This window comes from Aulonocara stuartgranti (assembly GCF_965226115.1).
Source record: "Aulonocara stuartgranti genome assembly, chromosome: 22".
Classification (NCBI taxonomy): domain Eukaryota; kingdom Metazoa; phylum Chordata; class Actinopteri; order Cichliformes; family Cichlidae; genus Aulonocara; species Aulonocara stuartgranti.
Window position 1 is genome coordinate 12,507,428 of NC_138957.1, and position 16,831 is coordinate 12,524,258.

The 16,831-nt window shown below is 43.0% G+C and overlaps 1 protein-coding gene across 1 annotated transcript in view; it reads right to left on the reverse strand.

The window, feature by feature from the left end:
• Positions 1 to 205: 205 nt before the first annotated feature.
• trit1 (tRNA isopentenyltransferase 1) overlaps positions 206 to 16,831 on the reverse strand; it is a 52,708-nt gene continuing 36,082 nt past the window's right edge. Inside the window, exons 7-11 of the mRNA XM_082520773.1 lie at positions 12,529 to 12,641; positions 12,288 to 12,365; positions 2,320 to 2,429; positions 1,316 to 1,433; positions 206 to 974 (exon numbers count right to left, since the gene is read on the reverse strand). Of these exons, the coding sequence (XP_082376899.1) occupies positions 769 to 974; positions 1,316 to 1,433; positions 2,320 to 2,429; positions 12,288 to 12,365; positions 12,529 to 12,641 (625 nt within the window). The 3' untranslated portion in view covers positions 206 to 768. The remainder of the gene's footprint in view (positions 975 to 1,315; positions 1,434 to 2,319; positions 2,430 to 12,287; positions 12,366 to 12,528; positions 12,642 to 16,831) is intronic.

The following is a 16,831-nucleotide window of genomic DNA, read 5'->3' on the forward strand; positions in this document are numbered from 1 at the left end:
CCCAAAACCAGCACGAGCTGTTCAGTAAATCAGCAAAAACTTCATATTACCCACAATCTTTTTTATGGATCATTTACCAACTTCACAACAATACACTAGGCCTCAGCAGACAACAGTATCTATGTTGGCTAAGCATTTGACCTTGACCTTCATTGTTAGTGCGTGCTCTGAGTGCTCATTTCATTTGAATTCTCTATAAAGTTTTGGGAAATTCCAAAAAGAGACTTTTTTTTTCCAGTTTAATAAAAATATGTTTAATAATAAAATATTTTATGTCACAAGATTACAGGTTCGGAGCATGAGCTGAGAAAACTTTGGGAGTTTATTTGAAATAAAGGTGACCGGGCCTAATACTAACAATCTGTCCTGAAGCCTGAAATGCTGACAAACTAGAGAGTCCATAGCAGTGGTATATACAGCACAGTCTTAAAAAATAGAAAAATAAACCTCTCTTAAAATTTACATTAGATTTTCAGGCAGTGTTAAAAAATAAATTATGATTTGTTTTTTTTATTCTTTGCCTGCACACGCCATAAATCATGTACTTCATTCACTTCGGTCTGTGTTGCTACTGGAAAGAAAAAGAAAAAAAAAATGCTGCAAGAACCTGAAGCTCGAGGGCTTCAGCATCTATGAAGGAGGGATTTTTTGTTGGAATTCAGGAATTAATAAATAAATTCGATCCTATGGAAACCAGGAATTAATCATATAAGTACCGGATGGAGACCTGAGTGAAGATGGATGTGGATCAGAGTCAGTGCAGGCTTTTTAAAGAGTCACTGGTACTTCCTCATGTGTCGTCCCAGAAGAGTCCTGATCACCGCTGCCCGGAGCAACATTATCACAAGAGTCTTTTAAAAGAGTCTCTGCTGCAGAGTCGGAAGGTGCGCTGGTCCTCTGCGACTGGTCACAGGATGGATCGCACTTCCTCTTCTTCCTCACATGATAGTGATGCTTCTTGGATTTCAGGTGAGCTGCGGGTACAGAGGATAAACGACACGCCTTGGATATATTTAGCAAGACAGACAGAGAAACAGACCAAGTCACCAAGAGGCCAAGTCACAAGACTTGGTGCAACAGGGCCCAGAGGTGATCAGGTGAGCATGTAGAGAAAAGAAATCTGTTTTTGGCACTGGGCATGAATCTCCACAGAATCTTAAGGCAGCGCTAAACAGTCAAATACATAACATGGTACGACTTCTTTAGTACTTCTCAGTTTGCTTGTCCTCGGTGCTTTGATGAACATGTTAGTATCGTTAGCAAACGTCTATATTCACATTCAGCTTTTTTCCCCCCCCACATGCTTATGCCTCACCTGTCCACTCCAGGTCACCGATGATCACTTTGTCACACAGGTCACACGTGTGGTGGCTCCGCTTGTTTCTCTGCTCCGCCCCCTGCGCTCTGACTGGTGCAATAGCTGGCTCCTCATGCTGAGAAGTGGAGCGAAAAAAGTCTGGTTTTTTTAAGGTTTTAAATCTGAAAAAAATATTTATGATGTGCTAAAACAAACTTTTAGGGAACAAAAAAGGGAACGGAAGCAGAACATCAGATAGGCAGCAGAGTAAAGCATGATTTATGGTCCCATAAATGTGCCCGATTGTGTGATCCTCCAAGATCTTGTAATGGAGAGACGTATGAGTCTACAGAATGCTGAATGGTTGACAAGTGGAGTTCACTGGGATGGGTGAACCGTGGAAAAACAAGCAGTTTGGTAATGCTAAATATCACAAGCAAACAAGTAACCTAAATTCGGCTAACAGCAAACGTGTTGCAGAAGACAATTTTATACAAACAAAGGCCTTTTTTCCTTTTTCAACCAAAGAACAAACTAGACTTTGACATCGAGGTCACTGAGATTCAAACATTTTTAATAGTTTCATCCGTGATGTCAATTTTAAAATTCTACGTTGCCTCGTTCTCAAATTATATTATTCACAAACTCGGGTGTCCACACCACCCGCCTGGCGGTGTGGCAACAACACGCCATCGCCCTTTGACAACTGAAGGACAAAAAAGAATTAGGAAATCGCAGAAAGGAAAAATTAATAAAAATGGGACAAAAAAAGCCCAAATAAGGCAAATCCAAGGAAGAAGGGCATATGCTCAAAAGGAGGAATAAATAAGAGCAAACAAGGAGAGGAACACACTAATGGCAAAAGGATGAAAGGAAGGAAATGTAAAACCACAAAGTACGCAATGAAAAGATAAAGAATGATAAAGAGTAGCGAAAGGAACTGAAGTAAAAGAGAAAGATTCCACAGCACCAGATGAAAGCAGCCAACAGGAAGCTGCCACTTTAGACTGCTGAGGCCCCACCTTACTGAGGCTGTCCAGTATCTGCAGTGCAGGGTCCAGCACCGTCTCCTCCCACCGTGACACGTCCGTCACATCCAGGCCATACACTGCAGGGATGTTGTCCCCTGGTCCTGTACACACATACACACAGAAAGGTCAAAAACACACACTTATACATTTGACAAGGACAACGAGGACTTGATTTGATATTGGATTCAGTGTTTCCAACGATTTATTTTTAATAAACAGGTGGAGGGGAAAAAAGCCTTGACAAAAAAACTTTCAGACCTCTGACAGTGACAGTGCTCATTGTACACAAATAAATAAATAAATAAATATATAAATAAAACAATGAAGCTCCGGAGGGTCTGTCTGCAAACTACAACGGCTGAGACAGGCCAGTTCAAACTGGGTAACGCACAGGAGCGGCGATGTGCTGGAGCCGCACCCTGAAGCTCCATCAACCTGCTGACTCACACTGGCTCGATAATGTCTCCCCCCTCCTTCCTCCCACCCTCGTGTCTTGTGCGCCGTCTCTCTTTCTCTCCCGCCATCAGTCTCGCTTCAGCTTTCACTCACTGTCTCACCCTCAAACTCTTCCACCCCCGTGTTTCTATTTTGCATCAGTCAGCAGTCTCCGGGCCAGGCCTCGGGAATGCAACGGCAGCACCAGACCTTGCCCCGCTCCTGTCTCGGTCTATCCCAGCGCTCGCCTGCATCCAGAGCCGCTGCCCTTCAAGGCGTACCGTGGAAATTTAGATCGGTGCAACTTGCAGAGAGTGACTTCTAACAGATGCAACTTTTTAATGATTAAATAAATGAGCAGGAAAACAGAAAAAAAGAAAAAGAGTCTGAGCTCCATTTTTTGACTCTTTCAGTGCACACTACGACACATTGTCACACAAGTTGTCTTCACTTTTTCCTTTTATTGTACTAAAGAGTTTTTCCTCCAGATGGTTAGAAAATACAAACAGACAGGGTTTTAAATGACATTCAAAGCTAGCTAGATGGTTATCTTTTCAAGGAATCAAGGTTACGACTGCGGTCTGAATGCACGAGAGAAGCGCAAACTCTGAGGCTGTACTCAGACACGACGCAGCGAAAAGAAACCAACCTGACTCCAGATGAGACAGCAGCAACCATGACTGAACAAACGTGCAGGTGCAGCAGAACCTTATTTCAAACCTTCTTCATGCTAAAAACTGGAGCCTACATTACCCAGAATACAACTCGACAGCTTACAGCTCGGGGATTTGGTTGTGCTTTTGCGCCTTCATGTTCGGTTCGGTTGGCTGAGAGGGAAAATTTGCGAAAATGCCCGGAACGACAAGTCGGAAAGCCGGAGAACATTTTTGTCTATAAGTTGCCAAGCTTACAGAAAAACATGGTGGATGGCGGTAAATGTTAATGAATGGGTCAAATGTACAGTACTGTGCAAAATCCTTCCATTAAAAATAAATAAATAAAAAAAATCTGCTTCCAAGGAGCCAGACATTCGTGTAATTGTTTAAAGTGGTTTCGAGGAAATGGTTCTCCAGGCTTTCTGGAGCTCTCTCTCAACACTTCTTTGGACAATGTTTGCTTTTCACCTCAACCACTGGCAACCTCTGATTTTGCCTCATATACTGCATTACCCTGCATGTTTGCAGGTCACAGTCACTGCAGCCGTTTCCCTTTTTTCCATCAAAACACAACAAAACCACATTGCATACTTCTGCATGCAATGCATATAATTTTTACATTGAATGCAATTTAAAAAAAATAAACGTTAGACTGTCGACACCTTAAACACAAAGGAATAATATATAACACATCATCTCTGTAGCCACTCCATTATGTCCCCAGTTAGTTAGAGGTTAGAAAAACTCATTCTAAATTAGGCAAACTGGACAATCTACAGAACGCGTGAATCTGGGGTTGTTCTGGTTTTCCAACTTTGGTAACTCAAAGTCTGATTAGAATATATGTGTGTTAAGCTCACACTCTCAGGTAAGCGAATCCCATTAACCTATAAAGCGCTGTTTGCCAACTCAATTATGTCTTAATCCTTTCTACACAAAGTCAACTGTGGATTTGAGGGCAGCAGACATCCTATAGACTGAACTCCACTGGGAGCCGTCTGGGCCTCCATTATCACAGAGAGACACAGAGTCCTGACTGTATGACTAACAGTGTTGACTTTGTCAGAGGACTGACTGTGGCGCTGTGTGTGTGTGTGTGTGTGTGTGTGTGGGAACAATGAGTCCCCGTACAGCCACACCCGGCAGCTCTACACTTACAATTCACTCTTGGTACAAACTGCAGTTCAACTGCCACTGGGTGAAATTTGCATATTGTAGGCTTAATCTGCAGTCAGCGATTTAAACACGTGACATATTTTATTCTTTCATGCTGAGACCAGCTGTGCTTAAATTAATCTGACACAAGGTTCAAATGCAAAAACAAACAAAAGGCTCCTTAATAGCAGAATCTCACCCTGCACCTGCATCATTTGGCTTCACAGCATGTGTTTTTTCCCCTCCTCTTATCTGTGTGCACCACTTATCCTCAAAACTTTGTCCTCAACTCAGTCGGGCTTGTCTGTGTGTTGTCAAACAGCAGTTACTGTTAATCAAAGCCTCTGATTCTATTTGCATGGTTCCTGCATGTGAGTGTGGAGGTAAGTCTTTTGTGTTGGCGGCACAATACCAGGCAGGTGGCGGCGGCAGCAAGTGTCACCTGGCGTACCTGCACCAGATGCAGAGTTGGCGATCTCGCCTTCAGGTTCTCTAATATTTACTTCACCTCAGCAGTGGGCATTCTGCGCCCTCCTGTTGACACTATCTGTTTCCTTACTTTGTGTTTTTATCTCTCTCAGCACCCTCCTACAATTCCCTTCTGCAGTCGCTAACCTCCCCCCTGGGCAGAGTGGAGCGGTGGTAAATAAAAGGGGAGATACTGTATGGTGGGCTGCCAGATGCTCCACAATGATTCTCGTTTGGGATCTGGTGAAATTTAACCCCGCTAATCCGCAACATCTCGAATGAGAGTTGATAAGAAATGCCGAAGGGACAAAGGGCGGGGTGGTCGGTGTGGGCGCGCGCACGCACACTTGGAGAAAACACAAAGCGTGAGCGCTGCCTTTCGAGTGCACAGGGGAGATGGCCTTGCCAACAATAAGGAGCAGAATCTGTCGCTGGGCAGCTGCCTGCCAGCGCCGGGTGTGTGCGCGCGTGTTGAAACAGTCGTCCACCTGTTGCAACAAGCGGGCGAGAAGTCATTTGCTGTGTTATCCTTGTGTTTGCTGAGTGAGGATGTGCGGCTGTGTGTGCTTTGCTATAAAAGCTCCGTTACCAGCCTCAGCGCGATGTCCCCTGGCCCAGCTGTGCTTCTTTGGCTGCCACCCACACTGGAACACCGCAGCTGCCGCTATTGACTCAACAGCCTCCTTCCCCTTTCCTAAAGTTCCTCTTCCACTTCTCGTCTCACTCAGCTCCGTCGTTTAACTGTTGTTTGTGATCGAATTTCTGAAGCAGGTTGAGTACGGCTGGTTCAAGTTTCCTTTGGGAGGTAGGGATCTGTAAAGAGTGGACTTTATTTCTGGGGATTTTTTGTGGAATGAGGGAATCTAAAATCTAAGCTCTTTATACATTAAGCTGCATCCTCACACAGGAAGCATTCACAGTGACATGGTAACCTCAGATCACAGAAAGTAGGAGCAGAACATAATCTATTAGTGATGAGAAGTAAGCAGATTTTGAGAAAAACTTTATCTCAGCCTCAAGGTGAGCAGTTGAAACCGCTACCAATGAGAGCGCAGTATACTGGTGATTAATGCAGCTTATTTGCACACTCTTAAAGAGATAAACATTCTCTAAAGAAGTATTAGGTCCCCACATTTCCGGCTACCACAGACTGACTACAATCATATCGATCAATCGGTTACAAATGATCATGAGAAACATGGTGGATCAGCCCAACACTACACGGGAGAACCTTGTTAATGATCTGCAGGCAGTTGGGACCACAGCACCAAAAACACCAAATACTGAGTCGTGTTTTGCTTGGGGTTTTTTTCCACTCAGTGACACGCAAATTAATTTATAACTTTTACGTAATGTGTTTTTTCCCCCAGATTTCTGGTTGATATTCTGGCTGTAACTATCATAAGAATTAAAGCCTGCAGCAGGATGAACACGTCATGTAGATTCACAAAGCTGAAACTGATCATCAAACTACACCGAATCATTCAGGCCGTTCACCAACACTGGACACACCTCAGAGTCCAAGTGCAAAGTACAGTAGTGCGTTTCAAAGAGAAGAGAGGAGAAGCGTGGCAAGCAAATCTGTAAATGCAGTTGGATCTTCCTAAAAGTTCTTTGACACATCGCTCAACAGCAAACAGCAGCCTCACACTCCACAGAAATTAAAGTGTGCGAGAGAAGCTGCCGCATTAACCGAAAAGTGCAGCGGAAGTCGCTTTGCGTTAATTAGCTGTGAAGTGTGAAGATGAGCTAAGAGTGCAGGCTAGCAGTTCCTGGACTTTGCATAAACAAGAGATCAACTTCTCGTAAGTGGAAAAAAACAACAAGTGGCACCAATTGTTTATACGGAAGACTTTAGCATCCTTCACCTACTTTTTTTTTTTTTTTTTTTTTAAATGGGCAAACTATTTTGGGTCAGCATTACTGCTCTCACAGTTCATAGACCAGGAGTGGGGAAGTCCAAGCCTCAAGGGCTGGTTACCTGCAGGTTTTCGATATCACCCTGGGTCAGCACACCTGAATCAAATGATCAGTTCATTACCAGGCCTCTGGAGAACTTCAGGACATGTTGAGGAGGTCATTTAGCCATTTAAACCAGCTGTGTTGGATCAAGGACACATCTAAAACCTGCAGGACACCGGCCCTTGAGGCCTGGAGCTGGACACCCCTGACATAGACAGTGAACTGCCCAGATAGTTTTGAGGCTCAGACAATGGGACTGTGAATACAAATGGATGGAATTCATAAACCATTAAACCCCATAAAGGAGGCAAAATTACAAAAAAAACCCCAAAAACCTGGCAATGTCCAAATACTTACAGACACAACTATAAGTCACTCTATGTTTTTCACAATGGCAGATGTGTTTTGTAATGAATGACTGTCTCTCCTGATTCACATGTACCCTGTGGCATTTGTATGAGCCACTGCGGCGTAGCGGTTGAATCCTCTATGACAAGCCAGTTATATTTGTTCTGAGGAGTAGAGACGAGTCTTTTTCTTATTACACCATCTCTTCCCCACCTCACCTCAGCAAAATAAGATTTTAGATTTCTCGTCAGCGTTTGACGTTTCCGCCTAAACATATCTTGCCCGTCTGCTGAGCGGAGGTCACAGAGAGGTCTCTTTGGCAACAACAACACAGTCTTGTTTTTATCCATGGTATGAGATTGCATTTATTTATTTGTGTGTGTGTGTGTGTGTGTGCGCGTGTGTGTGCGCGTGTGTGTGTGTGTGTGTGTGTGTGTGTGTGTGTGTGTGTGCGCGTGTGTGTGCGAGAGAGAGAGAGAAAGAGTTCATGAAGGTTTCACACTTGCTAGTGGACAAGGGTGTAAACTCACCCCACACCTGTTGCCTCAGCTGGATCAAATTACTCTCCCTTCTTTAACCAACCCAGCCGTCCATGTGCCATTCCTCTCAGTCGCCCTCCATCCATCCTTCACTCACTCATTTACTCCTGGGACTGAAAGACACCTATCCCCCTGTTACTTAACGCTCACGAGGCCTTGGTCAAACTACACCTGCGTAACCTGGTTACAAGGTGCTGTTTGCACTTGTATGCCTGCCTTGTGGGAGTTTTACTAAACAGAGGGAGCTGCCTCATCCGCATTAGATTCAGCACCTGATAAAAGGAATATAACCTCAGATTACTATGTAGTTTAAGGGTAATTAAATCAACTAATTAACTCCACCCCCCTCGCCACGCACACACTATAGGTGTACACCCACACACAGCCCCAAATAAAGGCAAGTCAAATTAAGCTTGATTTCTTCTAAGCTGGCTGACCTGGTGCTTAAATCCTCACAGCAACCAGAGCTGAGTCCATCAACAACCACGTATCCTGCTGAGAAGTATTTAAAGCACTGAACGCCCACCAACTCTCGCTCTGACATTTGCTACTAAACGTGAACCGTAAAACTGGGTTAAACTTGTGCCTTCGAGGCATGTGATTCAGCCTACATATAAAGTCAGCATTCAGATTATGTTCTAGCTTCTTTAATCTACTTCATTGTTAGCCTGACTGAGGCTCTGTCGTTTTCAATTTGTCTTTCCCTTTGACCCACTAGTTTCTGCATGCCTGGGTTGGTCTGCGCAGACCCCAGCGACCCTGTTGCCCGTGTTTGTGTGGTCGGGGCACATTCCCAGCAGCTCTGTAACGCTTCAAGAGATTAGCCTGCTCAGCTGAGGCCTGCCGGCATCTGTGCGGGCATGTGTGGGACTCGGGCGAAACAGAAAAGGAGGTCAGCAGTCAGAGCAAGACAGAGAGGTCAACGGAGATGATGCAGAACAGAAAGGTGGATGAGAGCAAAACTTTGGTTAGGGGCATCCCCCAACCAGGGGTAGCATTACAGGGCTGTCCTTGGGCAAATCTTTAATTAATCTAATATGTGTGTTTTTACTATCTGAGCAGATGTGACTAACTCAGACCTTCCCCAACTCTCTTGGTTGGCTCCAACAGCCTGTAGATTGATTTATTTTCAAAGGAACTGGGTCAGATTTTACAATAAACGCCCCGCTGCCCTACAGCCAACAGTATTCTGCTAGTTACTGACACTGAGAATTGACTGGATCCCAATGATACAAAAACTCCAGCTGTAAACAAAAGCTGATGCGCGTTACCTTTGTAATGCTCAAAGTGTGTAAAATCAAGTTAAAACTAAGAGTTATTTTACAATTTAAACAGTCTAAAAACTTCAGCATGTCTTTGAACTGTCACTTGGGAAAGCATCGTGCCAAAAATAGACTTTTTGGCATTTTTGGGCTTTAGAAAAAGAAGAAGTGATGCTCAAAAAGTAGGACATATACAAAACATTATTACAGCGTTTCCACGTGTCAGGAACAGGAGTCAAAGTATCATCAAGAAATTCAAAGTGAGCCACACAGGACAGAACAAGCCTAGGAGAGGCAGGAAGTGAAAGATTTCAAAGAATCTGGAAAGGAAACCAGTGAGAGATATGCCTAAAGACTCCAGAACCAATGCCAAACACAAGTGAATGACTTAATCTAGCTGGGAATTGTAGTCTCAAAAAAGACAGTCACTAGAAGCCAGCACAGGAATGGACTGTGAGGCTACAGAAGAAGAAAAACTTCCCTTCTCAGAAGCGACACCTTCAAGCCAGACTGAAATAGCTAAGGCAGCCTGGAGAAAGATTATGCAATACTGGAATATTGCACATCCTTTGGTCAGATGAGACGAAACTAGAACTAGACGCTGCTTATGTTTACAGAAAGAAGGCAATCAACCCAAAGAACACCACCCCCCTTAGTGAAACACGGTGCTGGAAGTATTATGCAGTGAGGACGCTTCAGTGCGTGTGGAACTGTAAATCTCGCCAATTAATTCTGTCCTGATCTGTAACAATGAAACACTTTACCATCTCTGCACAGACACCGACAAAAACAACGTCAATGGAGTCAACAGCAAGAACAACATGTTTCCAGAACCACACAAACAGAGAAGGTCATCCGGCAACACAGTCCCTCATGACTCAGCTTTTGCAGCAAAGCCACCCTACAAGGCTGGTGCATTGGGTAATTAAATATGAGCTTGTACATTCTTATCTAGTAACACGAAGGCCTTCTTCAAGCCATTTATCTGGTGCCTGTCAAAAAGGCTGTCCTTCAAATTCTTCCTTGTGATAACTTAACTGTGCAGTGTTTTGGTATTCGCAGCAAAAATCCTTCAAATGACTGATGTGTTTCTTCAAATGGACTTCCTGGTAAATTTGTGTGTATTACCAGAAGAAACACGACGCCAGGGATGGTTTATCTTCACAACAAAGATACTTTCTTAGTATATCCGTTTGTCTAGTCACCCTTAAAATTGAGACCAATATCTTTATACTTTAAAAACTTTAGAAAGTTCTTGTTATCTGCTGTAACTTGTACACTCAACTCTTTGAAACAAAAAGAATAAATAAATAAAGCAAGCAAAAATGCAGTCCTCAGTAAATGCTACAGTAGACTACTGCTGCACATATTTCCAAGGGACTACTTTTTATAGCTACTCTTGGTCTGACTCAAATAGATGTTTGCCTGATTGACGCTGTTCTTGCTCTGGTTTATATTTCTCTAATCCAGTGAATAAAAACGATCATGGTCCATAAATTAAAAAAAAAAAAAATACCAACAAAGTTCTGATCATAACATCCACAAATTTAACAAAGCAAAAGTATTTCCTCTGAGACTTCATTGGATGGGAGGTTGAGGTCTTTGAGGAGAGCTAATCTCCTCTGCTGCCACCTGCATTTTCAGGCCTGATGCAGCAGACAGAGCACAGTCTAAGCAGGGTCTGTGTGTGTGTGTGTGTGTGTGTGTGTGTGTGTGTGTGTGTGTGTGTGTGTGTGTGTGTGTGTGTGTGTAAGAGGGGGGCAGTGTTATATGGATTGTCTAAAGGCAGGACACACTTAAAAGCACACACGTGAACACAAGTAGACAATCTTAGACAGATTACTGCATGTTTCTATGATTATAGCTGCAACACAGACAGACGCGTGCACACATGTGATGTAGTCCATATGGCGTGTGCAGCGGGTAGGCAGGCGGTCAGAAAGAGGGGTATTGAGGTTTAGGGCCTGGCGTGGCCTTAAGCCACTTGGGCCTAACAGGATTAGGAGGCAGGGTTACTGCAGGGCATGCTGCCGGTGGGACCAGGTTTCCTTTTCAAGGGAAGAGAGACGCACTACACACTCTGCTCTTACGCACTCTCTACACTTTAAACTGACTCACGGTGGCAAATCACCACTTTCCAATCTCAGGTTGATTTTGGCTGCGGTGGGCAGTCTTGTCCGTTCTGCAGTGGCAGCTGCTCTGGCAGGTAACCAAACACTGAAGTTCATTTCTATGCATTTGGAAGCACAGGGGGTTGAAGCTTTCACAGGTCTTAGCTGCAGGTGTGCGCTGGGGATGGATCTTGAAACATTATCCAATCACTACGTCACAGTAGTGCGCACATGCTGCATAAAATCAAATCTAACTTTGTCCCAGTGATTAAATGAATGCTGTGGTTTTCCCTGCTGAGCTACACGGGATGTTTTCAAACCGTAAAATCATTTTGCAAAAATAAAACTTGGATTTAGATGTTCACCAAATAAGGAAACTGAAGCCACAGTTTATGGTTTCCATCGAGGCTTTTGTTTTTTAAAACAGAAATCAATGAGTTGATTGTGCTTACATGTGATTTATTTGTGAAAGACGTCAGAGTGGTGTCAGCCTTTCTACAGCTGTTTGAAAGGAACCACAAAACAGCTCCTTGGGGAGGGAAGACTGTGATGAACTGTGATGAACATTAACATTAATTTTGCCTTTTTGCATTAAAATTGTTATGAATATACCAGCATATCAGTCGAATATCCCGATCAGGCAACAATGGCAACTGAGGTGGAATTAATTAACGTTCACTCAGGTTTCTCTGCTGTGTCGCATAAATTTTCAGCTTACTAAACGTTCAAAAACTGTATGATGAGGAGCCGAAAGACTTTAAAACAGGTCGCAAACATGTCTCTGTTTGCCTGGAAGGGGCAATAACAATAACTGAAACAAAAGCTTTAAAAAGGTGGCGCACGCACACGCCATCTCTGTACCCAGGAACACAGTACAGTGGGCTGAGAGGCTTATTGTGTCTCTAATAGAGTGCACGAATCTCATCTTGTTACAGAGTGCTGATTGCTAAGGATCTGTCTGCAGCACCAATACACCCCCCACACCCGACTCACACACTCACTGCATGGGTGAATGGTACTCACGTCTGAGGAAGCGGTTGCGGACCCATTTATTCTGTTTGCGGGCGTAACGCCTTGTAGCTATCTTCAAAGCTTCTATACCTGAGTGAGTGAAAAACAAGCTGGTCGTTAGATGAAGCACAAAATGAAGGGAGGACAAAAAAAACAAACAAAAAACAAAACCTGATTGTTGTGGTTGATCAGCAGTCCACCAGCCAGTGCATCCAACTCCATCTGAGTGACTTTGATCAGGTGTTTCTCTAACCTTTGTCTCGTAGAGAGTCTTTCTCCTGCTGGGTGCTGCTTTCCGGAGCCGTCAGGTAGTCGTGAAACTCCTTAAAACCGATCGACTGGAAAATCCCATGTTGATAGTCTTGACTGAGAGGAGAGGAGAGGAGGAAACATTATCCATCAACATAAAAGCTTTCGGCCTTCAACTTGACATTTATACACTCGCTGGTGACTCATTTCATCCTTTCCTCCTCCATCTCTCTGTCGCTTCCTAAACTCTTAGCGAACAGATGTGAAGCCCTTCAAGAGAGAAAGTGACAGAATGACACGAGCAGACGGAGGGACCCATGGCTACTAAAAATCCAGTATGGTGACCAGGGCTGACACAAGGCTGGGGCAGAATCCTCTGGTGAACTTGCCAGACGGAGCATTTTAGTAAATGTCAGAGCACACCACCCCAATTTGAGCACTGCAGCCAGTTCAAGGCTAAATCAGGCTTTTCCAGGTGCTAGCAGTAGCAGAATAACTGCTGTGACAATATCTGTAAAATGCATTCTCATCTGATTATTTTCCAGTTTTCCTTTATTTAGACAAGGCAGCCTGAAACTGACCGGAAATACTTTAGCTTTTGTAAAGCAGTACAAAATAGGCCGCCGATTGTAGCGTTTGTAACGCTACAATCTTACTTCTTGTGACTGCAGTCAGCACTAAAAATCGTTCCTCTGTGAGACCAATTCCTGTTAAAAGGGCGTTCTTCATTCCCACCATCGCCAAGTGTGAGGGGATGAATTTGTGCCTGTCTGAACAAAACAGTGACGTGTCAAACTTTTATGACCTTGTTTTTGTGATAATCAGAAATAGGGCTGCTCGATTATGGCAAAAATGATAATCACGATTATTTTCACTGAAATTGAGATCACGATTATTTGACGATATTTATTTAACCCTTTAAGACCTACTATAGAACCAAGTCCACCAGAGCTTATATTATTTTTTTTACATGCTGTAGTGCCATTTGTGGGAGCATTTCAAGTTGCTATACATCAATACAACTGTTATAGCCCATATTTTAATAATATGTATGCATTAAGTCCATAGTAATTACATAAATTGCAAAAAAGTGCAATAAACTACAAAAAAAATTGAAAATCGCTTTTGTTTTGTTTACATATATTTCTACTTGGAGAAATTTAAGAGGCTTATCCCTCAAAACTTTAAATACAATAAAGTTGCAAAAAATAGTTTACAACAACAGGAAATTTATTTTGAGTGTCTTCATAGTTTTATTTTGGAGATACAGCAATTTTTATATACTGCAGGAAAAACAAAAAACAATCCTATGATGCAGATTTGCAAAGAAAACAGCATGTGCATCATTTCACTGTGGGAAGTGTTACGAACAGCTGATAGGAACGGCAAAGCGTGTTTCTGGAATATTATGTTTTTGTTCCTGCAAGCGCTTTTTATGCAATTTTTGCAAAGCTATATGTGGAACGAAACCGTGACCGAGGACAAGCTGATGGCATCAGATGTAAGTACAACTCCTCCGGTTTCATATGCAAAACAAATTATTGCGCTAGCTTACACGGTTCAGGTTCTACAGGGATTTAACAATAGTTACGCAAAACGGAGCATGCAGCTCTGACCGGCTTTAAAGGGTTAACAATGACTTTAAAAAAATAATATAAAATAGTGTGCAACACCACTGAAGTTTTTTTTTTTTAAACTCTCTTTTCAACCAACGGCAGTCACTCTCCAAATAACTTCTGCTTAGCTTTCCGAGCTTCCCTCGGGTCCTCTTAATCAGCGGTCTCCAAACTTTTTTGCGCCACGGACCGGTTTATGCCCGACAATATTTTCACGGACCGGCCTTTAAGGTGTCGCGGATAAATTAGGGAGGGGCTAATAATCGGCTCAGTCATTTTTAATGATCGTTGAAAGCCCAGATCGTAATCGTGATTAAAATTCGATTAATTGAGCAGCCCTAATCAGAAATCCTATAGAAAATAGAAAACATTCCCTGAGACATCACTCCAGCTTCAATACATAATCAAGAAGTGCAAACAAGTGGAGTGGAGCTTTATGCTTCACTGCAGGACAAATTCTTGATACGAAGTGATGACGGAGTTGCCAAGTATGAAACAAATGTCTGATTATTGCTTAGAAATGCTCCATATGTGCAGTCTGGGCTTAGATTCTAGCAAATCCACATAGCGAAAGAGCATCCTACTTTGGCGACTACCTGTTATGGGAATTTTCACCTTCACTAGCTGATGTCTGAAGATGTAAGAAGTGCTTAACTGAGTATCCACCCATATTTGTACCAGATATCAGAACTAATAACTGAATAATAACATTTTGCACTTTGTGTCCTTTTACTTGTTATTTGCAGGTAAGGTTTCTACATTGAAATGCAAATAAGATATCTTTATAATAAAACACACACACACACACACACACACACACACACACACAAAATTGCTTTTATCTAATTCTCTTCCTCAAATACACTGCACAGCAAATATTAGAATAAAAAGGATTATTTCAGGTCCCTAATTTCTAGGCTTGTAAGAGAAACAACAAGAGGAAATAACAAAAATAAATCTGGCTAGACAGGCAGAGACAGAAATTTGAGAATAGCGTCTGAGCACAGGAAATGTAGAGTCAATGGAGGGAGGAAAAGAAAGACAGAGGAAGAGAGGGAGGCAGGGAAGGGGGTGGAGATCTGACCTTGATGTCTGGCCACAGCAGCCAGCTGGGGATGGAGACATGAGGGCAAAGCAGAGAAAGACAGACAGAAAGAGAGAGAGAGGGGGGGGGGGGGGGGGGGGTAAAGTGCATGGATGATCAGATTGCTCAGAGGGCAATAGAGGCAGAGATGGAGGGACAGGGAGGAGGACGAGGGAGGTGAGATAGGGTGATGAAATAAACGAAAGGGAGGGGAACCGGAAGGCTCCTGGGCAACGTTCCACCAGTGCATCAACTCCCTGCAGCCACACCCCATCATACACTATCAATATCGACTGCCAACAGAGACACACAGCAGTGTTCACATCTCTCTTTCTTTTTGGTCTTCACATTTCATGTCACACACAGGACATGGAAAGACAAAGTTAACAAAAATGTAATGTAGTGATGTAGATACAAAATAAAGACAACGAATGTTAAATCTCAGAATAGCATGAATCGTTTTTTACCTGCCTACTTGGAAACAATATATAAAAAATCCGAATACCATATGGAAACTGAATACAATAAATAAAATGCAGGTTATCTTGTGTATTGCAGCATATGGTGAGTGTTAGATTTGTATTGTTGATTGTCATTTATGCTTAGAAATATTTACTTATATATGCTTAGAGTTTTGTAATTAGTTGTAGATTGGTAGAGGTTTTGATCCTTGATAGTCTGCAAACTTTGTGTGTATTAGACAGCACTTTGGGAGCATGAGAGGTCATACCGTGTCTTATTGTTTTATGGTAGGATTAACGTAGTTGCGTCTGTTCTAGTCTAAGTGCTCTTTGTTTAGATGAACTGCAGGACTTCCTCACCGTGTTATCTAGGATGAACCATCTAGGGTGAGGGGGAGGCTACCCTCTTCCTGACCAAGGATGTTTGACCCTTTGATCAGCAGTCCACACACACACACACACACACACACACACACACACACACACACACACACACACACACACACAAAGGCAAGGTACTCTTTGTGTGTATGTAGACGTCATATGTTAATGAACTTATGCATATTCATGTAACCTCAATAAAAGAACAGTGGTACGGGAGAACGGACGAGAGCAACTGGGGTCAAGCGAAGGAACGGTGCCTGTCCGGTTCTCTCCCGTGCACGAGAAACATGAAGAAGCTTGCCTACTTGTGTCTTGCTTTGCAGTGTAATTATATTGTCTTCAACGTTCCAGCGGATGGGTTCAAGCTACAAACCTATCAGTGAGTAGGTAGCTGCTAGAGCTAAATCTAAAAATGTCCTGGTAGAGATAGTGGGGAATAGTTGCTGCCAAAGAAAGTGTTGCTGAACATAAAAATAAACCCTGAAGAATCTGTCTTGTCAATTAAGCAAGGTTAGTGCTTTTACCTGAGAACACTGCAAGGCAATCCCCCCCAAAAAAGAAACAAACAAAAAAAACAGAAGCACAACTCCAAAGAAAAAAATAAAGCCAAATGTCAAAAACTGCTGTCCTTAGAATCTGATGTTTTTATAACTTGGCCAACTAGTATGCTAATTTTCTATCAGCTCTGACTTATAGCCCGGAGCTAGCCTGGAGCAAGCCATGAGCTACCTAGCTAATACTAGTGTTAGCTAATGATGCACA